This window comes from Vulpes lagopus, chromosome 17 (genome assembly GCF_018345385.1).
Source record: "Vulpes lagopus strain Blue_001 chromosome 17, ASM1834538v1, whole genome shotgun sequence".
NCBI lineage: Eukaryota > Metazoa > Chordata > Mammalia > Carnivora > Canidae > Vulpes > Vulpes lagopus.
In genome coordinates this window covers 36,848,118-36,875,904 of record NC_054840.1, presented here as the reverse complement: position 1 = coordinate 36,875,904, position 27,787 = coordinate 36,848,118, and the positions used below count along the sequence as shown (strand labels likewise).

The 27,787-nt window shown below is 43.0% G+C and overlaps 1 protein-coding gene across 2 annotated transcripts in view; it reads right to left on the bottom strand.

Annotated features, from left to right (window-relative positions):
- The window catches only part of ADCY2 (adenylate cyclase 2), a 387,405-nt gene that overhangs the window by 117,829 nt on the left and 241,789 nt on the right, over positions 1–27,787 (bottom strand). For both annotated transcript variants that reach the window (XR_005984284.1, XM_041731928.1), the window contains exon 5: positions 4,367–4,515. Coding sequence is in view for 1 of the 2 variants with exons in the window: in XM_041731928.1 (XP_041587862.1) it covers positions 4,367–4,515 (149 nt within the window). In the remaining variant the exon portion in view is untranslated. The remainder of the gene's footprint in view (positions 1–4,366; positions 4,516–27,787) is intronic.

Sequence of the window (27,787 nt, the reverse complement as noted above, 5' to 3'; positions counted from 1 at the left end):
GGAGAACTCTCTGGTCCAAGAAAATCACGGCTGCAGGGGCTTCTGCATTGTCCATTCTGCTCAGATGATGCCATCAAACTTTCCCTACTCCCCCCATAGCACCCTGTAGAAGCAAGGATCACAGACACTGAGCCTGGTCCAAGAGGAAAAATTAACTCTGCTTGTGCAGAGAAAGAGCATCTGACCCAAGGAAGTATTGAGAAGGAGAATGTGCGGATGGGCAGTTGAATCTCCTTCCTTCTTCCTGTGGTCAAACATTGTAGTGGGTGAAGGCGCCCCAAGACAGGCTGGCCATAAATGTCTTACAATGGTCCAGAAGTTACCTGAAGCCAGGAGATTCAAAATGTAAACAGGTAATTGTGATGTAACGTGCAAAGAGTTATAGGAGAGGAAGCATGGTACTCTTTGGGATCGCACAGGTACTTGACCTAGACTCTGATTAGCCATTTCAGAGAGATCGCTCCAGCCACAGCAATCTGGAAGCATACAGGTCAGTTAGAACCATAGCCCTTTCCTCCAAGAGGGCCGTGAGGAGGGTCTATTGTCAGGAGAAATGGACAGAACTGGACAGATACGGGAGAAACGCAGGAAGAAGAATGAACCAGGTATGGTTAGTGATCAGTTATGGTGGATGGTGTGACTAGGAGAGGGAGGCCTCAAGGATGAAGACCCAGTTTCTGGTTGAGAAAGGGGCTCAAACCTAGCTCTGAACAAATCAAAACAAGGTTGTAGAGGAAGATGACCCATTCAACTCTGGTTGGGTTGAGTTTGATGGTGGTGTCAGTGGAGCATCCAAGAGGAAGATATTCACTAGGTAAGTAAGTATGGAAAGCTATGGTTGAGTTCTGCATCTTTTTTTCTCAAGATTTATTAATTTGGAGAGAGCATGAGCCAGGGTAGGGGCAGAGAGAGAAGGAGAGAGAATCCTCAAGCAGCCTCCCCCCAGAGCATAGAGCCTGATGCAGGGCTCCATCCCATGACCCATGATATTGTAACTTGAGCTGAAATCAAGAGTCGGACACTCAATCGACAGAGCTCCCCAGGTGACCCAACTGAGTTCTGCACCTTAGTATCCCACAGTTGGTAATTAAAGTCCTGGATGAGAAATGGACAGAACAGAGAGGAGCTGGGAGACAGTCCTAAAAACACTCATCTACAGAGAGGCTAGATTTAGGGAAGAGAAAATGGAAAAGGAGATGGTAGGAAGAGAAATGTAATATGATGTCATGGAGTATACAGCATGGGAAAATTCTTTGTGTGGGAAGGCAGGGTCAAGTGGCCAACCATATGGAGCTGTCAGAGATAAGGACACAAAGGCTAAGTCATACTCAGATATGGGAACAACATAGCTGGTGGGAAACTGAGCAAGAATGAGTTCTGTGATGTGGTGGAGGCAGATGGCAGAGTGTGAGGATTCGAGGAGGGAGAGAACACAGGGACAACCAGAGAGTAAGGAACAACTTTCCTAGAATCTTGGCTATAAAAGGGAGAAACGGTCAGTTTCTGAATGGGGTGGTGGTGCTAGATTATGGGATGTGTGCTTATTTGCAAAGATGGGAAGGATTTTTGAATGCTTCAGCCCTAGTGGCAGGATTCAGAGGAAGATGCTGAAGATTCGGGAAGCAGCTAATAGCAGCTACCCTGCCATCTAGAAATGCCTCTCCTCTTCATTATTCTTCACATTATTATCACCCTCAGATAGAAAAGAGATAATATATGTTATTAACAAAGAATAAACATCTTTTTGAATAAATGGACAAAGCAGAACTAAAAGTTAATGAAATGTCACTGTCTACAAACCTAATAATTCTCATAAAAAGAAAAAAGACCTTCAAAAACCCTCAGGTATTGACTGGACTCTCTGCAATATCCATTTACCATGTCGGCTTCTTTGCTATTGCCTACCTTGCCCAGGATGAAAAGTCATGTTTTCATACTTATTACAAAAATAATTGGTACACCATGTGATTTGTGTATGCTTTTACTTTTTAAGTTTTGGTATTTAAGTTACTTTAGTGTTCCAACTATGTGAATTTAAATTTAATTCGACACAGCTAATAGATTCTAGACAATCTCTGAAGGTACTTGAAGCTGTGTCTGTAATCCTTTGCCTCAACAGTGTGGTAGCCAGCTTCCAAGATAGCCCCAGAGAGGTCCTCACCTTCTGGTACCTACTCTCTTGTAGTGTCCACCCTCCAATGGATAGGGTTGACCTGTGTCATCAAGAGGTTGCTGCAGGAACTACAGCAATAACTTTCCAAGCCTAGATCCTAAAAGATCTTCCACCGGGCTCTGTCTTGGAGTTCTTGCCCTGGGAAGTGAGCTTCCATGTTGTCAGGACACTCAAGAAACCTGTGAGCAGACTCAGTGATGATTAGCTAAGGCCTCCAGCAAGCCACATGAGGAACGGCCTCAGAGGCAGGTCCCCCAGCAGCCCACCGGATACCAGGCCTGAATCCACATCAAAGACCATAAACCAGAACCACCAGGTGAAACTGTTCTCAACTTGGGACAAACAGAAGCTGTGAGATAATGTTTACTGTTGTCTGAAGCCACTAGGTTTTGGGGTACTTTGTCACGTAGAAATTGGAAGTTAATGCAGACAGCATGGGGAGCCTTCATCAGCTGTCTGAGGCTGGAGGTCTCATTGGTCATTTTTATAGGGCTCTTTTCCCCGGGGATTATCTCACAGATACTCAAAAGATATTCGGGGATCTTGTTTAAATACAGCTGCATTTGTCTTTACATGTGTTAAACATCCCATGTGTACTTAAAACTATTTCCTCAGACAGGAAGGATATTGCCAATTTTCAGACAGCTAAGGCTGGAAGGGGCAATTTCTAGCATAACACCTTGTTGGATACTGGGAGAATGTTTCTACTTTCCTTCTTTGGGGAAAACGCTTAAAAATCTGAAGGCAGGCCAGTGTTTTAAATAATTTTACTCCTTAACAGGTGCAAATGCTCTTGAAATACATTTCCTTTTTTTAACCCCCCAAATGGTAGGGACTTAAAAAAATTATTTTTTTTTACCCGCGATTCTTCATTTATCCCCTGCTTCTTTAGTTCCCACTGATTTATAGCTTTTTTTTTCTATTATTTCTTTCTCAATTTGCATTTCTCATTATATATTTAGCTCTGTGCGTGCTTGGACTATATGCATCACTAGCTCACATACCTTTCCTCAAATCTGGGGTCAAAATGATATTGCTTAGCAATGTAAATTACAGTAGAAAATGTAGTCAAATTTATTTCTTACTAATAAACTTCGAAAACCCTGGACTTGCAAACCAGCCTGGATGCCAGGATCATGCACTGTTAAGGATCCCAGCTTGAGAGTAAAAGGCCAAGTAGCCAAGTAGTCAATGTTCCACAAACTGTAGCTGTGTTTGTGATTGTTGCTGCTGAACTACTGAACAGAGTGGGTAATAACATCAAGGAGGAACAAATGAGGCCAGATGCACAAGTTACTTATCGAGGGAACCTGGCAAGAATAAAAAGCACTTCTGTGATGTAGTTGAAAGGCTGTAAGGAAACCCCTCCAAAGAAGTGGTATGAAGACTGGGTGGGCTTGGAGAACAGTGAGGGACTAGGCATACAGTCTGCAGGGGCCGAGTTCTGCTATAGCTGGGAGACAGGCAGCCTAGGAGGAAATGCTCTTCTGCATGTGAAGTGAGGGCCTGCACAGCTCCTCTCTGGAGCTTAGGGAGAAGGAGGCCCCATGTGGTTCTCCTTCTGGACCTCAATCCCATGCTGATAACATGGTAGTCTGCCAAGTAGTGAGATTATAGGAATGGCTCCCTGGGAAGCAGATGGGACTATGGCAGACTTGGAAAACAAGAACTTTCACTATTAATTAATTAAGATGTACACCAGTCCCCTGTGATATTGGTTGCTGATTGGCCATAACCCCAGAAACCCATCATTCCTGATGGACAGGAAGTGCTAGCTTCATGAGGCCCTGGCCCTGCTTAGTCCCCTGGAGGAATCAGTTCTTGCATCAAGAGCCCACTGGCCCTACCTTCAATCTTACCACAAAGCCAAGGAGCCTGTACTCCAGGGATGCCATGATATCTGCCTATGGTGCTCCCAGAATAAGTACCCCACTAACTGTCTCTCTTTCCTTTGGGACTGAAGGTCCACCATAGAAAGTGGGGCCATGATGGATACCACCATCCAGGAAAGTGAAGAAGATTCTGCTTTCTTATCCTCAGGCCCTGAGAGGCAGCAGAAGGGAGGTGGAGTGGGGACTATATTAACAGTCTCAGAGGAGCTATGATTTTGTGGGATGGGAGCTCCCAGTTAAAAATGTCCCCAGGCTGGCAAATGGCTCCCCGGACTCACTAACGGAGAACAGAGCAGCATACCTCACATTGGTGTGTCGCTTGACATACAGGTTGTGAAAGTTGTTTGTGTTTTCCATTTGGCCGGCTTTGGGGCCCTGAAGCCTCTGGATGATCTCAGCTTTCATTTCCATGGCTATGTGAGCAGGCAGCAGAGAGAGCAAAAGCCGTTCCTGAAACAGAGCATGGGAGGGAGACCAAGACATTTCAAATCATTACGGTAACATCCATGTAATCTCTGAAAGCATCACAGAACCGCGGCAGGGCCGATTCAAGGACTCTTTCCCACAAGCTAAAACACGGAGTGTAGAAAGACATATTGAAAAAAAAAAATCAAAATTTCTAAGGTCAGAGTGTGTTATATTATTTATTATTTATTGAGTTCTAAGTATATGTTCTTCAGAGTAGAGGATAAAGGGTGGCAAAGTTATTTCCCCTAAGGATCCTGTTTATCTACTTTGATTTTAAAATAGTAGAGTAAAATGATATAAAAATGCCAGAAACCTATGGTCTGCCTAAGATAGAAAACACTCAGTTTTGCTTGCCCATTCATTTGGGAGGTAAAGTACAAGATTTATTGCATTTCAGAAAATCAACAAATATTCCACATTTCCTAAATAAGATAGTCAAATATTTTCAAATATTTCATTTCCTTTGTGGTAACCACCCAATTCCCTTCAATGACTCTAAATTTTCATCAAGCTGGAGTCAGAAATAGCAACTATAAAATGTCATATATAAGAGACTACAGGTGGAACACACAGAAATGATAAATTATGAGCTTTTCTTATATTTTTAGTCTTAAATACAGTAAGCAACATCTAACGTCACATTTATTTTAATTTCTACTTATTGGGATCCCTGGGTGGCACAGCGGTTTGGCGCCTGCCTTTGGCCCAGGGCGTGATCCTGGAGACCCAGGATCGAATCCCACGTTGGGCTCCCGGTGCATGGAGCCTGCTTCTCCCTCTGCCTGTGTCTCTGGCTCTGTCTCTGCCTGTGTCTCTGGCTCTGTCTCTCCTTCTATCTCTCAAGAATAAATAAATAAAATCTTTAAAAAAAAATAATTTCTACTTATTTTAGAGTGACATTTGTAATATTTTTTTTCTAGAAAAAGTATTAAAGAAGGGCAATATTTGGAAGTTTATGCTCATTCTTAGTTATCCTAAACATTAATTTATTGTAGAGGCACCTGGGTGGTTCAGTTAAGCATCCAACTCTTGGTTTTGCCTCATGATCTCAGGGTTGTGAGATTAAGCCTCATGGTGAACTCCGTGCTCAGCGCAGTCTGCTTGAGATTCTCTCTCCCTTTCCCCCTGCCCCTCCCACTCATGCTCTAAAATAAATAAATAAATCTTTAAAAACATTTATTATAGAAAATACCATATTCTTTAGGTATTGTGCATTTAACAACTGATATTCAGTGTTGATTAAAAAACATCTGTTGAATGAAATATTTTTTGTCTTCCACATTTCCTGTTTCTTTCTGCTTTCCTTCTTTTCATTCATTCATTCATTCACTCACTGATCCATCCATTTATTTATGGGGACAAAGTGATAAGAAAATATAGGGGAAAAAAAAAAAAGAAAATATAGGGGAGGGGAAGCTGGTCTTTGCTCTCAGGTTTACAGGGCTAGTGTCCCTCTGGGCCAACCCCCAAGGTACATCATTTTGGTGGCTCCTGGAAACATCCACTGAGGGAGCAGAGGGAAGGCCAGGAGTGCATCCTGATGAAGATGAGAAGACCCTCACGACAGCCCCTCCCCAGCCTGCTTTGGGGAAAAAAACAGGTGCAAAGCCAAAAGTAGACCAAGTGGGTACCTATGGGGGGATCCCAATGCATGGCAGAGCATTTCACCAGGAACTGGCATAACTGAGTGTTCGCCATTTGTTCTCTCATTCATTAAATTATTTGCACATTCAGAAAATATACATCATTGTCTATTAAATGCCAGGCTTCACGATGAGCATTAGTGCTGGATGCAAAGAAGAGTGAGTCAACATTCCTGGATACCATGTTGTTCAAAATTCAGCAGAGAGCCCACCGCAGCCCATCAGATGAAGCTGGAGGAATAGACTGGTGTTTGAAGGAAGCCACATGCCTGAGATATAGGAAACTCATATGATATATGATATATGGAAACTCATAGTCCAGGAGGACCTGCTACTCATGTGAAACAGGTGAATCAAAGCACACCCTATTTGATTAGTACTATTACCAACCTCTTTGCAAAAAGAGGCAGTAAGGTAGAGGGCCAGGTGTTAACAGTCGTCATAACTCAAGTGGTGGTACTGACACGAAAGGGAATTTTATCAGTACTTAAAAGAGATTAAAAAGACACTTTCAATTTAATAATTCTGATCTTTTTTGTTGTTGTTAAATTTCCTTGATGTTTCCATTTAAGTTAAGAAATAAAATAGAGAAATCAGGGGATCCCTGGATGGCTCAGTGGTTTAGTGCCTTCCTTTGGCCCAGGGTGTCGCCCTGAAGTCTCGGGATCAAGTCTCATGTCAGGCTCCCTGCATGGAGCCTGCTTCTCTCTCTGCCTGTGTCTCTGCCTCTCTCTCTCTCTCTCTCTGTGTCTCTCATGAATAAATAAAATCTTTAAAAAAATAAATAAAATGGAGAAAACAAAAGTTTTTAATAAGTTAAATGTCCATATATATATCTGGGTAAATTAAAATTAATCTTAACTGTACAAAATAATGAGGATAATGTCCTGGGTGATCTAAAATTTAACAGAAATGAAATCTACAATGGCATTAACACAAAAAGTGAAGTGAGAATAAATGGAGGTAAAATGTACAATCCTATGGGATTGTATGGGAAGTGGCAAAAGTAGTAATTTATAGTAGAATGCAGTAAGTCAAGAATGAATATAATTTCTACAGTAGCAACAAAAAATGAAAGACCGTATGGCTAACAGACTAACAATAAAAATGAGATAGAAATTCTTATTAATCCAAAATAAGTTATAATGAAGAGTCAAAGAGAATTTTTTTGGGGGGGGCAGTCTTTTTAAAATATTTTATTTATTTATTCATGAGAAACACTGAGAGGAGAGAGAGAGGCAGAGACACAGGCAGAGGGAGAAGCAGGCTCCATGTGGGAAGCCCGACCTGGGACTAGATCCTGAGTCTCCGGATCACACCCTGGGCTGAAAGTGACGCTAAACCACTGAGCCACCTGGGCTGTCCTCAAAGAGAATTTAAAACAGGTGCAACAAACAGAGAATAAATTGCCATTAAGGCCTATTATATTAGAAATTACATTAAATGTAAGTGAACTAAATACTCCAATTACTTGACTAAGAATGGTCAGATTGGATTTTTAAAATGACAAACTCTATTCACAATAAGCACATCCTAAATATAAGAATACAGAAATACAGAAAATAAGAAAAGATACTAAAAAAGAGACAAATTATGAAAACCTTAATGAAAAGAAAGTTGGTGTAGTTACATTAATATAAAATATAGGCTTTGTAGATATTTCAGTCTTTGAGGAAAGGATGGACATGTCTACATACTTAGAAATTTTTTTTTGAGAGGAGGAAATAACAGTTTTTGCTTTGAACATTGGAGATACATCTTCAAATGTGGTTCCTCCCACTCACAGACTGATGATATAAAAGGAAATAAAGGGACCTTGTGCATTGCTTTATTGCTCAACTCCTGGAGGAGTTCCTGGAAAAGACTATTTTCTCTATAGTTATTTGTTAAGTGAACGAGTGACCTACTGTGCATTTTATCTGGGACACATCAAAGAAAATCTAATTTCAAAGCTTCTGTTCACCATCAGTGGTGACTGTGCTGTGGTGGGGACCTGGAGACCTAGGTAGATAATACTCATGTTTTAAAAATCATATTAATGATCTTCTTGATCACAAATACCAGGTCATGCAAAATCTGCACTAGTGATGTTCACACAAAGGAAAATTGGACTATTCTGCACAATAAGGGTAGTGATTGCTTTGGATTCTCCTCTCTGGAAGACTATCACATGGTGGCAACGGGCTCAGGGAATGGAGGGAAGGAGTGTGAGACTCCTTCAGAGGGAGGAGAGACCCCAGTTTCATATCAACAGGCTCTACCTAAGGAGAAAGAGCACATTCCAAGTTCCATCATGTTGGAAGATGGCTGGTGAACATTGGTAATCACTTGAAATTACATTCTGATTTTATTCCGATCTTAAGCTCAAATTCCCTCCTGTTATCCCCCAACTTTCTCTAACTTTCTAACAATAAACAGTTCATCATCTTGTTAGTTTAAAGTGAGGAGATGAGCTCAAATTTTGGACTTAAGCAAAATGCTGAAAGAGCAGAAACCATGCATGACTGTGTGGGATATCTTAGCAGGCAGCCAGGGGCCAGGATAAATCTCCAGGAAGATGGAAAATACTAAATTCAATAATGGAATAAAAAAAACCAAGGCATATTTTGGTTTAGTAAAGAAACAGGGAGCCCCAGAAAAAAATGGACCCATTTGGAATTCAGAATACAAAGAAAATACTAATGACATAAAAACAGATGTTTAAATTTTAAAACTTGAAAAAAAAATCTGTGTTCTTGTTAAACACAAACTGAGAGTTTGGTTTCTTTGGTTGATGGGGTGTGGTGTCAATACGAGTTGATTCTCTCTCTGATCTAAGAACCCACGTGAAAAGATAATGGGATATATGTTTTTAAATAAATGAAAAACCCTGTTGAAATTTTGACATAAAGAGTTACTCCATCACCTACTTGTCTTTTGCTACTCATCCCTCAAATTCATAAATTTCCCACTTATCCTGCATTATTGCATGTGCTAGCCTCTGTGACCAACAGGATGTGCTTAGACATTTGAGAAATCTAAAAGTCATGGAACATATGATATATCCAAGGAAGTGTTTAAGACTTTGTACCTTAAAATGTGGGACTGAGTTCCCGTAAACTCATTTCCACAGGGATTGAGCACTGTGTGTATTGAGCAACACTGTGTGGGATGGTCACTTTCTATTTACTGATTGATGTCTTGGATGGTTGGGTATAAGACCAAAATATTATAAAGGAGTCATTGGAAAGCTAGTGAGGAACATGTGAAATTGCCATCATCAATAATCAGGAAGCCTATCTGCTCATAACCTCAAATGTGAACCGAGCAATCCTGGATAGGAGCAAAGAGAGGCATGTTGCTCTGAGATGCCATCAAATCTCTGTTATAATCAAAGCAAGTAGGCACTGACTATAAATCTGTTGATTTTTGGACAGTAATAAGGAATTTTAGCATGCACAATGTAACAGATTATAAATCTGGATCTAGGCCACCTTTTTAGAAATCCCAGTGGAATCTGTGTGTCTACAGAGATGTCTGGTCATTGGCTTAGGCAGATTAAAACAAATTTGTGTTCTTTCTGATGGGTGATGGATGAGTCAAGGGCTATGAAAAAATAAAATTCACCAGGCCATAATGCCAAATTTATGAATTTCTGCTCTATTATCTTATGATGATTACTTGTGTATGTGCGTGGATTCTGTGCAGTCTTCTGTATTATTTAAAACAATCAGTAGCCTTCCCACTGTTTACACTCGCTTCCAATCAAGCTTCTTGTAGTGGGTGCTGTTCTGTCCATGTTCTAACAGTCGTCTGCCTTTCTTAGAGGCCATCTGCAGCCTGTTCCTTACAGTTTCATGTGTCTCAATCAATGAGGGAGTAACTGATGGATAAATATCCCAGTTTCTGCATCCACATCCCCCAGTGGGAAGATCTGAGCATGCTTCCCTCTGCAGGTCTCCAGTAGGACTGAGCCCCAGATGCCACCAGTGGCTCCTTCCAACAGCTGACCTCTCTCCCTGGTCCACTTCCTCACTCTTCTACCTGCAACCACTTCCCAACCAAACGACACTACCCAGATCCTTACCTTAGGGTCTGCGTGAGATCTTTCCAAGCATCTTCTCTCCTCCTCATATACTCTGTAATAAGAATATGCTAAATCCCAAAGTTCACAGAGGTAGCCTTTCCTGAAGGACAGAGTCCATGAACGAAAAAGAATCCAATGTAGTAATTCTCTTTCAAGCCCATAGCTTCATTTAATGACCAAATGTAAATTATGATCTTTATTTTAGACTCAAATGTAGACAGATGACTGGCTTTTTATAGGTAGTTTCAAAAATACAGGATGTGTGTGTGTCTGTGTGTATGTGTGTATGTTGTAAAAACCAAAATTTTCTTTTTTTCTCTTTTTTTTGGTGTTCAAGAAGAATCTGTGTGAATTTAGACTGGAATTGAGATTTTAGTAACAGGCAACCAGACAAATGAAAGAACCCCCGGCTTCCCCACTACCATGCAGTCCTGGTACCACCACTAGAAGGCAGAGCTTCTGATTAGAGCTCATGAATGGGGTCCATGCTTTGGGGTCTGCACATGCCCTCTTGGTGATGACAGCATTGGGCAAGAGAGTGAAACATCAACTAACATCTGTACTGAAATGTGTAAATCAATACACTTTTAAATTTATCTTTTTCCGTTACCAAATGCTATACACTGAAGGAAAAAAAAAGCCCAATATTATGGCACATATGATGAATTTCAACTCAATTCATAATCTGACAAGGTTAATATTTCCATTAATATTTCAGCTTTTTGCTAATGTGGCTGTATGCCCTGCCAAATTATCGGAAAGCAACCCACAAATGTTAAATGCTTAATACACAGGATATAACCTAGCTACTCTCTCCAAGTACACTGGAGAAATTCCTTAAGGGGATTTTTGGAAAATCAAGTTGTCATTAGATTGACTGATGCATACCATTACTACTTCTTTCTCCTCCTAGAAGAGACTAATGACAGAAAATCTGACTAATTCTGGCATATTCAAAGGTTATTTGATAAATAACTTGGTCTTGTTTTGAGGGGTCTATTTCAACACATCCTTTTATTAAACCTCTAATTATTATTCGTTAGCAATTTTTTCCTAGACTGTTCTTTTAAATTGTGCCTCATAGAAGAGCTACAGAGTTAGTAAATTTCAATGCACTATTGATCAAAGTTCAGGACACTCTGAGCTCCAAAGTGTTTCTAATATAATGAAACAAAGCAGATATTATAACTTTCTATTTTTATGCTCTTCTGGAGATTATTTTGGTTGATAGGCAAATCCAATTTAAGCAAAGAAGACTCATACTTAAATTCTGAGCAAAGATATGATAATGCATGTGATGCCTTGTGCCTTCAATAAGCCATGCATGTAATAAGAATTTAAATCTGCTAAATTTTTCAAAGGGGAGGAAGACAGTGACATGCTCCTTTGCAAGATGGAAAAATTTTTTCTTTCAAAATTCTTGCTTCAATCTCTTTCTTAATTTAAATGCAATTCAATTACATCAAGATGCCAAACAAATGTAATGAACAGAAGGGGTATTGTTATGAATGTTTCTCCCCCCAACAAAAAGTAGCTATCAGAATGGAAGACACCAGGTCCCTAAGTAGTCATTGGGTTACATGTAATACTAAGGAGACAAATGATACCATTCAATACTGTCCTGCAGTATGAAAGAACAATGTGTCCATTCAGGAACAAAACTGAGAACCCTGTACTCGGAAAACACCTGCCCAGGACATAAAGATAAGTCAACACCTTCCCTAGCTCGTATCTTCTCTTGCAAGGAGCTTCATGTCTGTTGGTCTCAGAAAATAAGCATCCTCCACTGGCACCCACCTTGATCACCAGCACATCCACCACATTAAGTTCTAGTAGTAACCACTGCTATTGTTGCTTTTCCTGTTGTTAAATTTAGCTTCTTTTAGATCCCTCCTTAAAAATTCTGTTTCACACCAATTAATCAGAACACGCTGAATACTCTTATTTTAAAGGTCTTGCTTCATCTCTATTTGATTTTTACAAAAAATTCGGTCATTAAATGGATGTAGGGTGAGAGTAGCAACTTTGTATTAGAAATAAAACCAAAGTGTAATAAGATGTGGTTCCTGACCTTTTCTGCCACTATCTAGAATACCTCAACCAAATTACTCTACGCTTTGAATCCCAGCTTGGTTGTCTAAAAATTTTATCTATTGAGCTACATAAGCTGAAGATTTCCATGTCTATGTGAATTCCTAGCATTTGATGGAACCAAAGGAGGCCCTTTCTAGAAGTCACTTCTCAGTATTTTGGAGTTGAACAATTGCTGACACATAGAAGAAAGAGCCCAAGTGCTCAAATCCCAACATGGTGGCAAATACAGTCGGAAGGACAATGAGAAAGGAGTGACTTCAACAAGGGGGAGGAGGTGAAGAAGGGCCAGAGTTCTGGTGTGCCACATTAATGGCCAGTGTTGATGCACAGAAGGAAAGCCTCCCCATTTACTCCATGGTCTAGGAAAACTGGAATGTTTTGTGCAAATTAAAATCAATATGCACTTTAAAAATTGTTGTTTCCTTTTACAAAATAGCAAGTCCCTTCATTACATGCTTATATTGTTGCCTCATTTTACAAACCCTGATCACATTCAATCTCATTTGAATGCAAACACTTTTTTTTTGTATTTTTTTTAATTGGAGTTCGATTTGCCAACATATAACACCCAGTGCTCCTCCTGTGAAGTGCCCCCCTCAGTGGCTGTCATCCAGTCACCCCATTCCCCCACCCACCTCCCCTTCCACTACCTCTTGTTCATTTCCCAGAGTTAGGAGACTCTCATGGTTTGTCTCCCTCTCTGATATTTCCCATTCATTTTCTCTCCTTTCCCCTTTAATCCCTTTCAGTATTTTTTATATTTCCCAAATGAATGAGACCATACAATGTTTGTCCTTCTCTGACTGACTTACTTCACTCAGCATAACACTCTCCAGTTCCGTCCACATTGAAGCAAATCATGGGTGTCCGTCCTTTCTGATGGCTGAGTAATATTCCATTGTATACATAGACCACATCTTCGTTATCCATTCATCTTTCGATGGACACCGGGGCTCTTTCCACAGTTTACCCCAAAGATACATATGCAGTGAAAGATCGAGACACCTGCACCCCAATGTTTATAGCAACAATGTCCACAATAGCCAAACTGTGGAATGAAAGCACTTTGACCAAAAAACGGGCAATATAGATAGAGAGGTGGTTCAGAGGGGTAACAGTAAGGTGGCTGGCGTTCACGAGGGAGTCAAGACCTAATGGAACTGTGTCTCCCAACATCACAGCCACTGACCATTCTTTCCACTCGCTCTGATTGAACTAGATGACTCTTTAGTTCAGAGTAGTCAGAGAACAAGAAGCCAATCAAGTCAAAGTATAAACTATTTATAGCCATGGGTGACAGTAAATGGATACTTCTAGACTTGAACTGTTTACCATCCACTGTCAACTCAATTCTCAAAAACAGAGCTTCTGGTGGGAAAAAAAATCAGTGATAAGGTAGAAATATTTGGTCATTGGGTGGGAGAATATGGAAGCCCTAAGACCAGAGGTACAGCCCCATTCCCTCGACCAGCCTGCAGCACAGGCCACTGCACACAGCACCCAGAGCAAGATAGCAGGAGGGGTCCATGAGGATCACATGCACCTCTCAGGCTGGTGCAACTCAGGTCTGAGCACAACACACAACTCAACACCACTGGTGCTAAATCACCCAAAGGAGATCTCATCATGCAAACAGCCCTTCACACTCATACAACATAAAGTAAAAAAGTAAAATGTTCCAGAGTGGTGTTAATTCTGGTCTGACTGGCCTTTCAAAGATCATCCCACAAGTAAGGGGCACCATCCAGCCCGAAACTAGTGAAGTTGTTTGAAAAAAACACGGTGGAAAAAATGTATAAAGATGGATCACACTCCTGGATTTGGGGGAGGGGAGGGTGGACAAAAAAAAAACCCATGACGTACAGGTGGCTGGAAAATTTCTCCTGAGAAGGAGGAATGATGGAGATGCCAATAATATGCCAATAATACTACTGACAGAAGGAGAGAATAAGAAACAAAAAGAGGTTTTGTTGGAATCAATTTAAAGGATGATTACAAGGAATAAAATGGAGTAAGTTAATGTTTATTTGCAACCCCTCAATGGAACTACATGGTAAAGACGACTAGGTACGCAAGGCAGTTATACGCACAAAACACTTGCAGTATGCTGAATTATTCTTTTGAAATATGTGTTGATCCTTTCTTTCCTTGCTCCACTCAGTCACTGTAGGCTTGGCCATGGGACTCAGTCTGACCAGTGGAATGTGAGCAGCACGACGTGTGCTCCTTCTAAGCAGAACTTTAAGAACCAGTATGGGGCTCCCCATGTTTTGTTTTTGTTTTTGTTTGTTTGTTTCCCTCTGCTTTGGGGATCAGCAGTGTCTCAGGTCATGGCTACTGTAAGCTCAACCCATGCATGGGGCAAAGTGGCAACCCACCTGTACTGGACAAACACAAGTGAGAAGGCATTATTGTTGCCAGCCTTTTGATTTGGAGGCAATTTTCGCCACAGCATACTCAAGCTATTTAGATAGATGTAACACGGCAAGGGCAAGCCCATCAACCCCATGCTCTGTCCCTGTGCACAGGATTTTCAAAGCTGCTCTGACTTGGCAAAATGCACTTACTCACATAAGCATCCTCATCCTGTGAGCTGAGGCTGCAGTGTGAGAGGTCTGGAAAGAAGCAGGGACTCTTTCCCCAGCAAAGCAGAGCAGAGGAGCAGACTCAGGAAGGGCCTGTGGCAGTGAGGAGCACCCTGCCAGGGCTCTGGTGACTTCAGAGCCTACACTACTAGTACCAACCTGCACTGCTAGCCCGGGAAGAAGGGGCCAGGATATGGCCTTTGGGATGCCTTATGAGATATAGGAGTCGCACGGTGTGGGATCCCCACACAGTATGAAGCACTTCAGTATTAATTTGCATTCCTTTTTCCATGAGAAAAAAACAAAACAGGGATGACACATCTAAAAGAACTTTTTTCTAACTAAAGGCTGAAGTCACGAGAATCTACCTGTTTTTGGCGGCAGGTGTCATCCTACCCACAAAGTGTGGTTGTCTATATTCTCCTATCAAGGTTTTCATTCTTTGTTTTTGTTTTTAAAGATTTTATGTATTTATTCATGAGAGTCACACAGAGAGAGGCAGAGACACAGGCAGAGGGAGAAGCAGACTCCCTGAGGGGAGCCCCATGTGGAACTTGATCCTAGGACCCCGGGATCACAACCTGAGCCAAAGGCAGATGCTCAACCACTGAGCCACCGGGGCTCCCCTCGAAGTTTTCATTCCTACTGAATACAAAAGCTCTGAGCTGTCCTCAGCCAACCAAGTGTTTCCGTGCTCAAGGAGGCTGGCAGCACAGTGTAACACAGGGATGTTCGTGGCATCGACCAGGACAAGTCCTGAAGAGCACAGGCCTCTGCCGGGGGTGCTGAGAGTTTCTCCCCTGACAGAGGTGAGACTGGAGGTTCACTTTGTTTAATCCCTCCACAACACAGCATTCTGGTGCGGAGTGGGCTGCTCTGTCTGAGCCCGGATGCTTGGATTTATGAGATCCTAAGAGCCTGTAAGAGATAATGAAGGGACAAGGTGGGCCGCTGGTAGGGCACAAAGCTTTGGAGGGAAGACCAGTGCCTTCGATGTCACTACTGAGTTTGGATTCTAAAGAGGTCTCTAAAGTCACCTTTGGCTCATTCAGAATTGTTGATTGAAGAACAACAGATGGGACAACATGGAAATGAACTTCCTCCTCATCTACTCAGGAAATTATAGAACTGCTTACCTCGAGTACAAATGCTGTGATCTTAATTCAAGATTCTTTTCCCATGCAACAAATACTTATGGGCAACTTTCCACGCCCTGGTTCCAGTTCTGAGTGATCTGTAACCATTATCTCACTTATTTCTCCCCCAAACCCAATAAAGTAGGTCTTATTACTTTCCCCATTTCTACAAGAAGGAAACTGAAGGCCAAACAGGTGGTGGAATCAGGATTTGAACCCAAGGAGGTGTAGTCAACGGTTACAGCTCTTAGTCAGTTTGCTAAACTGTACCCAGAGAAAAGGATAATCCATAAACAGAAGGAAGAGTAAGTAATGGCTTTGGCTAGTGACAGGGAGGGGACTGTTCCACATGGCAGTGTCTCGAGTTGTGACCAATTCCCCTTTTTCTTCGGTAGGGTGAAGGGATTTTTTTTCCTAACTGTGTTAAACTTGGAGACTTGAACTTCAAAGCAAAGTCACTCTTGGGATGAGCCCCATGGCTCTCCTACACCATCAACAATCCTCAGCCTCTTCCCACCCACCCAGTCCCACCCCTGCCTGAAGTGCCTCCACAACGACACTGGGCACAGAGTAAATCACAGCTGATATCAAAGGTTGTTTTTGAAAAGGGAGGCCGCTGAGAATTCTGGAAGCAACTACTGACATTTCTCTTGTGAACACATGACTGAAGCCCGAAACAGGCATTTACTTTTCCTGCTGTGGATACAAAGATGAGTAGATGGTGTGGAGAGGTGATCCAAGGACTCCACAGTGCTGAAGTCAACATTCACATTTCTGCTTATTTGTTTTGAAAAACATTCACATTTCTGCTTATTTGTTTTGAAAAATAGGGGTACCTGGGTGGCTCAGTTAAGTGTCTACCTTCAATTCAGGTCATGATCCCAGGGTTCTGGGATCAAACCCACATCAGGCTCCCTGCTCAGCGAAGAACCTGCTTCTCCCTCTCCCTCTGCCTTCCTCCCTGCTCATGCTTGCTCTCTTGCTCTCAAATAAATAAATATTTTAAAAGAAAAAAATAAGTGCCCGGACATCAGCCTCCAGAGAAAAGCCTCCCAAGACACAACCCTGCAGATAATACCCTTTAAACAGTATGCTTGCCCTCAAACACTGCTCATCATCTTGGGCACTGCTGCAGTTGATATCATGGGACTTATCTACCATTCCGCACCACATCAACTTCTCTGGAAAAGAATAATGATGAGGGAAGATAGATAATAGAACTGCCCTAATTCTCATTCTGCACATCAAGCAATGCCCGAAGCTTTCTCAGATTTACTTAAAGATGGAAGCAGCAAATTGTCCAGCAAAATCCTCACAGCAAAAAGCTGCAGGGCTGTCATATCCTAGAATTTTATTTAAAAGAAACTCAAATGAAATAACTGGGGTTCAAACTCAAGAATAGAGCTAATCTTCTGGCCGCAGCTTGCTGGATGGGTGGCTTGGTACATACTCAATTAATGATCTGAGTGTGCACTCATATCATTGGCACACACTCATTTTTAAGCTCTTTGTCTTTAGAAAATGCATTCTTAGTAACAGACTGCAGATTTTCGTTCAGGGATTCTCTCACCTAAGTGCACTAATAGATCTGTCTTTGGAGACGATCACACAGACTATTAGCTAAAAGCAGTGACTCTTGTTTAAGACCTCAGATTTACTATTACCTGACAAAAACAAGTAATGGCTTGTGGGTTCTATAATTCTCTTTGCAATGAATCTTACTGCAAGTGACATGACAATAACTCAAGTTTAAATCATACAGGTAATGTAGCAGGGAACCTTGACTTAGTGTGTTTTCTGATTCAGTTATTGTGAGCATATATGTTCTTAAGAACTGGTCAAAATTTTAGGTTCATAGGAAGCAAACTGGCAGCCTGTGGGCTGAGCCTGGTCAGGCAGACAAGCTCTGATTGGATTGTAGAGGGCACACACGGTGTCTGTGTGTCAAGGTGAAGGAATTCCAACACCTTCAGATATGTCCCGTGGTTTCATTGTACACATTTACCTTATTGGCATTTGGGCTGGACAGTTATTTGCTGTCCTGTGAACTATGGGATGTTTTAGCAGCATCTACCCGGTAGACTGAGACTGGATTTAAGTACCTAACCAGGGAGATGCCAGTAGAGATCCCATCCCTGTCAGAGGCAACCCAAACTGCCTCCAGGCACTGTCAAATGCTCCCTCGAGAGGAGCAGGGAGGAGGCTGCAAGTTTCCCTTGGGTGAGAACCATTGCTCTGAATTGCGAGATTTCCCCTTCTAGAAGTAGACTTCTAGCCTGACTACTTTTGCCCTGATGCCCCTGGGTTTCCCTTCCTTCCCACCCTGGATTCTGTGGTCCATCACTTCAATCTCTTTCTTGCCCCCATCCTTCCAGAATGCAAGAGCACACCTCCCTAGGGCATCCCTCGGAAGAACACCATGACTTCTGCTCATGTGTCATCGGCCACATGACATATAAGGCTGTCCATCCCTCTCAGGGATGCTGGGACATGTCTTTACTCAGGGTGTCATGTATCCTGCTAAAAAGATCCTCTTACTATAGAAGGAGAGAATGGATATTGGGAGAAAAAAAACAGTGGTCTCTGTCCCAGGCAGGGACTGCAAATGCAGCATTTCCACAACAGAAACCATCACCTTGCCCTCCTCTGTAACCCTTAGTCCAGTTATAAGGTAACTACGCAGAAACCTACTCTCAGCCTCGGTTACTCTTTCCCTCTTACCACCCTATGTCCATAAACCAGTGATTCCTGCCCTGCATACTATGTACAGAACCTGTTTCCTTTTCCCTACTCACCACCCCCATCCCGTTCCCAGTCACCGCTCCCACCTATCTGAGGAGTGGATCCTCACTGGGCTTCTGGCCTCCTGTCCTCCCTCACACATTCTCTTCTATAGCAGAGACCCTTCTAAAGTGAGAGGCAACCAAATTAGGTGAGCCCCAGCTCTGAATATTTCTTCCAACAAAATCCAAACTCAAAGTCCAAAGTCCAGTTTGTTACATGATATGCTACACTTCCATGCACCCAGCTCCATAATTTCTCCCTCCTCTGTCTCCAGAGCCTGCAAACCACCTGCAGCCCCAGCCTTGCTCTACGCTCAACTCCTCCCTGGAGAGCATGCTTCCCCCGGAACCAGTACTACTGGCTCCATCACTCGGTTCCCCTCCACACCCACTTCCTTCACTGGGGCTACCCCTGCTAACTGTTCAGTCAAGCTTCTAATCACACACCTCCTCCCTCACCTCCTCCCTGAGAGCTGCCCTATGTTCACTCACCACTCCCAGGTGTTGAACACCATTCTGGCATGCAGCGTTCAGCCTTGAACTCTGCTGGAGCCATCTGTTTACTTTCCTGCCCAACGGCTGCAGGTGTGCTTTCTTTGATACCATATCCCCATATGGAACACTCAGCTGACACATAGTAGACACTCAACAAACATTCATCAGATACTGGGAGCAAAACACCTCCTTACACTTTAAATCAGATCTCCTCTGAGTAGCTCATTAAATCATCTGGTGTTGCAACGATGGAAGTCAGGAGGACATCCTAGCCTCGGCTCTGTCACTTACTGAGTGGCCAGTGGGTAACTTCTCTGGCTCTCTACTCCTTGTAGCCTGACAGGTGGTTGAATAGATTTCTGCTGTCATTTCCACTTTTAGATTTCTTCCACTCTGGGAGGTGTCAGAAAGAAATGGAAAGACATCCTTGACTGCGGCAGCCGAAATGAAATACAATTTGAATTTGTTTGGTTTTGTTTTGGTAACTTTTAAAAGCCTGTGCTTTTCTGTGCTAAAAGCAATGATGGGAGAATGTATAAAACAAGTATGTGTATGTATATTATGCGCGAGTGTAACATACGTGTATATATATCTACACCTACAGATGTCCATATACCTACAGATACGGACACAGAGGTATCTTCTGATTGTGTCGCAGGGCACAGATTTCCAGGGCAGCAGTGGAGAACCAAAGGCAGCTCTATTCTTTCAGCTATTTTGCCTGAAGGGTTGCTGAAATCTGATCTTTCTAAAGCAAAGGAAGTGGCACTCCTTCTTATTCTGCAGGTAGATGCAGGCTCCCCACCACCCCCACTCCTGTGCTGGGCCTGACAGAAGGTGTGCAGCCCAGAACGGAGTGGGGTGAGAGGATGAATAACTTAAGAATCACAGTCCTAGTAACCTGAAAAGAGGGAGTGTTTCCTGCAGAGAAACAAAAACTGAGATCACCACCGTGGGAATGAAAGTCACAGCTAATGAGAAGAGAGACTATGTTACCTTAAGAAATAGTCATTAATTTGAATAACATCAGCATATACAGGCTGGGGAATTCTCAGCCTGGCCATGTCAATAAGAATATTTGTCAGGCAGTAAGCAGGTTTTCAAGAGTACTGAGGTGACATGTGATAAAGCTGATACCTGATAAAATACTGTATCCTGTGCAGTGATTTCTAAGGAAAATCACACGTTGCCCTCCTCAGCTTCTGGGCCTATGCGTTCCTGAGCTCAAGCCTGGATCAGATCAGGAATACACTTCGGTTATCTACTGCTGCCAAATGAATCACCCCAGAACTAGTGGTTTAGAACAATGATGCATTATTTTTTTCGTCATGATCCTGTGGATAGGCACCGTGGTTTTGCTGTGGGCCAGTCACAGGACTGTGTTCACTGGGAGGGCTGTCCCAGTGGAAGGCCCGCCATGCCCCCAGCTACACGGCTGTCTGGCAGCTGCTACTGACAGGCTGCTAGGCCTTGGTTCTCTTCCATATGGTCACTCACTGGGATCTCAGGGCAGCAGTCCCAGAAATGAGAGACTTCCAGGGCCTCATAAGGCCTTTCTCCAGACATCCCAGAGTATGACTTCTCCACAATCTTCTAGAAAGAGTGAGAAACAAGCCTGTCCAGATTCAAGGGATGGTGAGGGTGGGGGATGGGGTAGGAATGCAGTGGTTTTCATCGGACACAGAACGGATGGCAGGGGCTTCCAGCATTTGTAGATCCAAAGATTAAATAATTTCTACAGGCTCCGTAGGCTCAGGCCATCCCCAAGAACAATCGCAGAGTCCAGGTTCAAGTAACGATCCGGGAGATCCTGAATTCCGATTTGACTCTGTGAATTCACCGTGTGTCTGACTATACGCACCACTTCTCTTCTTCATATTCAGGTCCAAACACTGGCTCCCAGCTGGACTTCCACTCCTTAGGGGAAGACTGGGGAGGACCAGCTCTCAGTGAGGATATCAGGCGAATGCTACTTCACTATCACTATGTTCCCGTTTTGGTTTCTACCCTAAATCAACACTCAGCAAATAATTCTTAGAAATGCCTTCAAACAAATAAGACCCACAATGGAGATTAAGCAGCTGTCCACAAATGGAGTGAGTCACTTGCAACTTATTTTAAGATTGTTTTAGACATCAATCCATATAAATTAGCTCAGACAATGTGGGGGTTTTAAAAACTAACGTTGACTCCTTGTCAAGAAAATAAAAATAAAAATTGGGTAGGATTGAGGAGATTTCTTTTAATAAACAATTTTGCAAGGAAAGGAGAAAATTAATGAAATGGCATTCAGATATGTGTCATGATTCCTCTGAAGTGGTCCATTGAAATATCTGGGAATGTTCTGTTCTCTATTTAGTGATTTACTAAAATGCTTTTCTGGTAGCTGGTAAAAACATACACTACCCCACAACCCAAAGCAAGATATTCTTTACATGGAGTATATTATAATTATGATTGAGCAGAGTATCTTTAAAAGAAACAGCCAAACCTTCACTTCTGTTGATGGGCCTTAAGCTTTTTGCTCAACTTGGGATTCACAATTGAGAAACTCACATAAAATAAGATGTTGGATCCTCAGTCATCCTTTCCTTAATATTGCAAGACTGTACTGCATTTAAAAAGTGACATAGAGGGGGGGTCCCTGGGTGGCTCAGTGGCTTAACGCCTGCCTTCAGCCCAGAGCATGATCCTGGAGTCCTGGGATCGAGTCCCGCATCAGGCTCCCTGCATGGAGCCTGCTTCTCCCTCTCTCTCTCTCTGTCTTTCATGAATAAATAATGAAATAAAATCTTAAAAAAAGTGACATAGAATTATGCATTAACTTTCAAAATAATGATTCCCAGAAGATCATAATCAGATACCTGCATTTACAAATGTTCCTCTGCCCCTGAATGGTTTTATCTATAAGACTTCGCACCTGCTGGTTGTAACTTTCTGACGGTATCCACACCACAGCAAAAACAGTATTAATGATATGAAATTACCTAGTGAGCCCATCTCTCCCTCCTTCAAGCCTTAATGTGTCCAGAATGTTCATGATCCCATCCAGTTCCCCTACAGGACTTGCTACCATTTCTTTCATAAAATTCCAGAGAGATGGGTGTGCCCATTTCTCCTTACGTGCTCTCTCCTTTTAAATTCCGTTTTCCTTCATTCTTACATTTCCTTGAAGATCTACCCAAGCCCCTCATCTTAAAGGGGACAGAGAAGCCTCTCCTGAATTGTTGCTGTGGGATTAAAGGAACAGAAGTTTACAAAGGGCTTAGAACAGTGCCTCACAAGCCAGAAGCCCATACATGTTAGCCTCGGGGACAGCAGAGTCTCCTTTGACTGGTACAAACCTAGGTGCATTGTACTTTTCCCTGAATTAGGACCGGTTCCATAGTCAGTAATGCCCACTGTCATTTATTATTCTCTTGCTCCTTCACTGATGCTGGTTTGCCCAGTTATAGCCTAAATGACTTCAGGGAAGAGAGTGAATGCATTTTATTTGCATATCCTTTGCAATTCTAGATGTTTATTACACTTATTAAATGATCAGTAATTATGGCTGTGTTTGTTTATGACTGTAGATGGGTAAGATAGAGGGCCAAATGTAGGTGTCACTTTAAAACTAGCATAGAAAAAAAAAATAAAAAAAAAAACAAAAAAAAAATAAAACTAGCATAGGGCAGAACTTACCTCCCACAAGACCTAATAAAATAGGCCAACATTTATAAAGAGCAACAAAGAAAATACACCGACCACAGCAATGACACAAAAAAGGGCATGACCCAACCCAGTATCATAAAAACCAATAGCCAAGAAGAGACAAAGAAGATTCCAGAGCTGAGCATGAATCAGGTGGAGTAGGCTTGGGTCTTCCCTGCCCACCCGTCCACACAGTCTCACAGAGGAGACAAAACTCAGAGAATTCTAACAAGCGCCCACAAACCCGAGGACAGGTGAACGAATAGGCATGGAGATCATGGCACGGTGGAAACAGTATGATGTGCTCCTTCTAGTTCCCAGCTAAACTAGGGAAAATGTCCACCACCTCCATAACTGGTAGCAGCAGAGAGGAGGGAAGAGTGGTGGGGTCAATCCCATACACAGTTGGGGGCTGGAATCAGATGGATGGACTTGTAGATTGTCGCTGAACTTAGGGTCCCCGCAGGTGGGGGACAGAAACTGGGTGTGGTCTTTCTTCCCATCTGATCCTGCAAGTATTGGATGAGGTGTAAAGAACCAAAAGTGTTCAAGTACTAGAGGCTGTTATCAGAGTGGGCAGGGAGCCCAGGACAAGTCCCAGCGTCCTCCTGGACACATCTTAGGGAACAATGGCGCATCCATCAGGATATGGCCCCTGCCCTGGTGTCTGCCCTCCGTGGTTTCATCTGTGAGTCTCTCAGGCTACTACGGATTCTCAGGTCCCAGCTTCTTCTGACTCCCCAGCTCCTGCTTATTGCCTGTGGCCTTTGCTGTGGGACCTAACTCTACAGGGGTTATAACCAAGGACAACACTGTACCCTCACGAAGGGGTATGTGGCGATGCCTGGAGACACTGCTGGCTGTCACACTCGGGGGCTGCCGCTGGCTTGCAGTGGGCAGATGGCTGGGACGCTGCCCAACACCTTTCAGTGCACAGGGCAGCCCCACAACCAGGAAGCATCCAGCTCCAGGTGTCAGAGCTGAGCTGGAGAACGCCCATGCTAGGCATCCTATTTGGTAGACTGTCAGCTACACTATGTGTGTTTATTTTTTATTTTTTTAAAAAATATTTATTTATCTATTTATGATAGAGAGAGAGAGAGAGAAAGAGAAAGGCAGAGACACAGGAGGAAGGAGAAGCAGGCTCCATGTCAGGAGCCCAACGCGGGACTCAATCCCAGAACTCCAGGATCGCGACCTGAGCCAAAGGCAGGCAACAAACTGCTGAACCACCCAAGGATCCCTACTATGTGTGTTTAAAGTTTCGTTTTTGCTTAAAAATGTGATAGAATAAGTAGGCCGATTAAATCACATTACACTTGTGGTCATCCGGGAAGCACCGGAGCTCACAAGCCTTGGAGAAGCACCCTGTGTGATGATTGATGGAAGCACAGCCAGGCATTTTGGGCTAAATGAAAAATGAGCCTTGTTGACCTGAGTCCTGTGTGTGCCCGCTCAGATCCTCTGGGTTGATAGTAAGGATGGAGAAGCAGAGCTGCAGAGGTGGGCTGGCCAGCATGGCCATATGACACCGTCTTCCTGTGCTAGGGCTGACGTCACAAAGCAACAGAAACACATTTCCTCACACTTCCAGAGGCTGGAAGTCCAAGATCAAGGTGTCCCAGGACTGGTTTCTCCTGAGGCCTCTCTGCTTGGTTTGCAGATGCTGTGCCTTCATCTGGTCTCCCCTCCGTGTGAGAGGGAGCTAATCTCTTCTAAGGACACCAGTCAGATGGATTAGGGTCACTTTGCCCCTCAACTTCACTTGATCTAAGTACCAGAGTACTAGAGCTTATAGTTTCAACATATGAATTTGAGGGGCATGATTCAGTTCCTACCTGAAAGATGTCCTTTGTCAGCAGAATGGAGAAGAAGGAGGGGGTGATACACAAGCCCTCATGTGGCTGCCCTGGACCCATGTGCAGACAGATGTTCCCTTGTTATGTCTCGCTCAGATTTCTGCACACTGTCTCTTCACATCTCCTTAAATATCCCCCTGTGTCTTCTGTAACTGTCATGCCCCCTACACTGCCGCCCTCTGGGTCTCCCACATGCACCTAATTATGTGGCAGGAGTGGCTGCCAGGCAGCTTCTGAGGCTGGCCACTTGGCAAGGAGCCATCCCCTCTGCGGAGGCGTGGGATATGGACTTCCTGTGGCCTCACACTGAGGCAGGGGAATTGCAACACTGGGCGGAAACAGCGCATGACATGGAGCCTCGGTCCACAGAGCATGGAGCAGGGATTGGCCAACTCTTTCTGCAAAGGGCTGAGCAATAAGTAGCTCAGGCCTTGTGCTCCACACTACCTCTGTCAAAACCACTCAATGCTGCCATCGCAGTGGGAAAGCAGCTTCAGACAATGCACAAATGAACAAGGGCGCCTGTGTGCCAATACTTTATTAGTGGGAACTGAAATTTTAATTTCACATAGTTTTCGTGGGTCATGAAATATTATTTTTCTTTTGATTAAAGAGAATCATTTAATGATGTAAAAAAGCATTCTTGGCTCAGGAGACTGTAGGGAAGGAGATAGTGGGGGGATGAGATGTGGCCCTTGGGCTGTATTTGAGGACCCTGGTATGGAGGAACTTCTCTTGGGAATCACACTCAAAGGCACGGTTGACATATTGAACTTATCCCTGATAACTGAAGTATGAACAACGAAGAGCTATATCCTTCCACCAAAGGGCACTGTCCTATGAATTCTGTGATGTGTCTCTCACATGTTGCTCAATACGCTGGACTTTACAATAAAAGACTTAAGCTGGATCTTCTTGAAAATACTGATTTCCCAATTATTATTGAGTTCTGAGCTGAGGAGGATGGCACAGTGGCTCAGAGCACAGGCTTGGGTGTCCACGAGTCTGGAAGCAAACCCTACCTCCCCCGCTTGCTTGGTTCTTGATGGTACTGGCTTCTGGGGGGATGTGGCCCCATCCTGGATTTAAGTAGCTGGTTGCCATGGAGGGGAGTATCTCACCACATGATTCGAGATGATGCTAGGGCACTGCACACCAATCACATGACGGAAATTCATGTATGAGCTGGGCACTCCTTTGAATGGGACTCCTGACCTCTCTGAGCCTCACTTTCCCGACCCTGAAGTGGACGGGCTGGCCTAATCCCTGTCTCCTTCTCGCTATGAAGCTGGGGAAGCAACCATTCCAGAACACTTATTTTTAGATAAAGAAAAAAAAAAGTCAACTTGAGTTTAGCTGCAAACAAAAGTATCTCATTTCCCCACTCAATAGCTAATTCTCTAGCAGTCAGAATTCAGAACACATGTTGCTTGATTTACGGTGGCAACCAGTAATTTGTGTGAGAAAGACTTAATTTAGAAGAACGCACATGTCATTTTTTTTTCATAACCAAGTAAGAGTTACAATTAGTTTGATTCATATGCTGTCACGATGTCTCTACCACACGCACAGCGAACAATACAAAGTTTTTAAGGCAGCTCTTTGACAGAGAGGGCTATTTCTCAGTTGTGTAATTAATACTAAACATAAACCCTCCTCCATTTTCCTCCTGAATGTTCCATGCCCACTCAAGCATCATCTCCTGTGAGGGGATCATCCAGTAGCAAAACCACTGAAGAGACTCACTTTTTACTGAGTTTTGCGCTGCAATGCTCTACCTTTGGGAAAACAGCAGAATCTGTAAAAGTGAAATGTCCAAAATAACCAACAACATTTTATAACAATGGCTCCACTTTTTCCTTCCATTTTTGCCCACGTCTTGACAGATAGCAAATTTTAAAATAACATCACTTCATCAAAAGCCAAATGACCCAAAATGTTTTCCAATGTGTGACTTAGAAATTAAAGGGATGCAAGAATGGATTTAAAACGAGAATGGGTATTCTGTTCATGACTGAAGAATTGAGTGTTCATGAGGACTTGGTTCCAGTTGGAAAGTTCATCCCACACTTACCCTCTATCAGCCATTCTTGGAAGTTAAGTAATTCAAATCACACGAGGACTAATCAAGAAGAAATTTTTAAAAATCCACAGATCAAATCTTAATAGAAGTTATTATATGGGACACGGCAGAGTGGATAGGGGTAAGCGGAGTTTATTTTAGAACCTGTGTGTGTGCATGTTTCATATACCACTGAGAAATACACTCTTGGTACATAAAGCAGGTCTGTGCTTTCTACTGTGAAGTTAAATCACAGTATAATAGTATAGGTTTTCAGTAAAGCCATTCAGTCCAACAATATTTTGCCATAAAAATGAATATATTGATTATTCTTTTAAAAAATATTATCAAATGTCTTGTCCATAATATGCACTCGATAAATACTGAAAGGATGAACATTCTTTTGAAAGTCCAGCAGAACCCCATCTACCTGGGTGGCAGCAGCCTCTTAAGTTGGATAAACAGGGAGCAATCAGTCTTAAAGCAGCAGAGTGAGCTGGAAAGAGGGAGTGGGGGGTGGCCATCTTTCACAAGCGACAGGCCCCCATGGTTCAGACAGCACAGTGCTGAGATGGAAGCCCACAGCTCCTCTGGTATGACATGTCCTTCTCCTGTCAGATCTCCTAGTCTACATGGCCTACATCTAGGTTAATTGTGCAGTGTTTTTTCATATACTAGGCACTGTATTAAAATGAATACATTAGAAACCAGAACATTTGGTAAATGAAAAAATAATACTAGTGACAACTCCCGTGTCCTGAGTGGTTACTATGTGTCAGGCACTGGGAGCTGCTTACCATCCCAGATGGCCATCGTGCTAGGGCATCATCATGGAAAA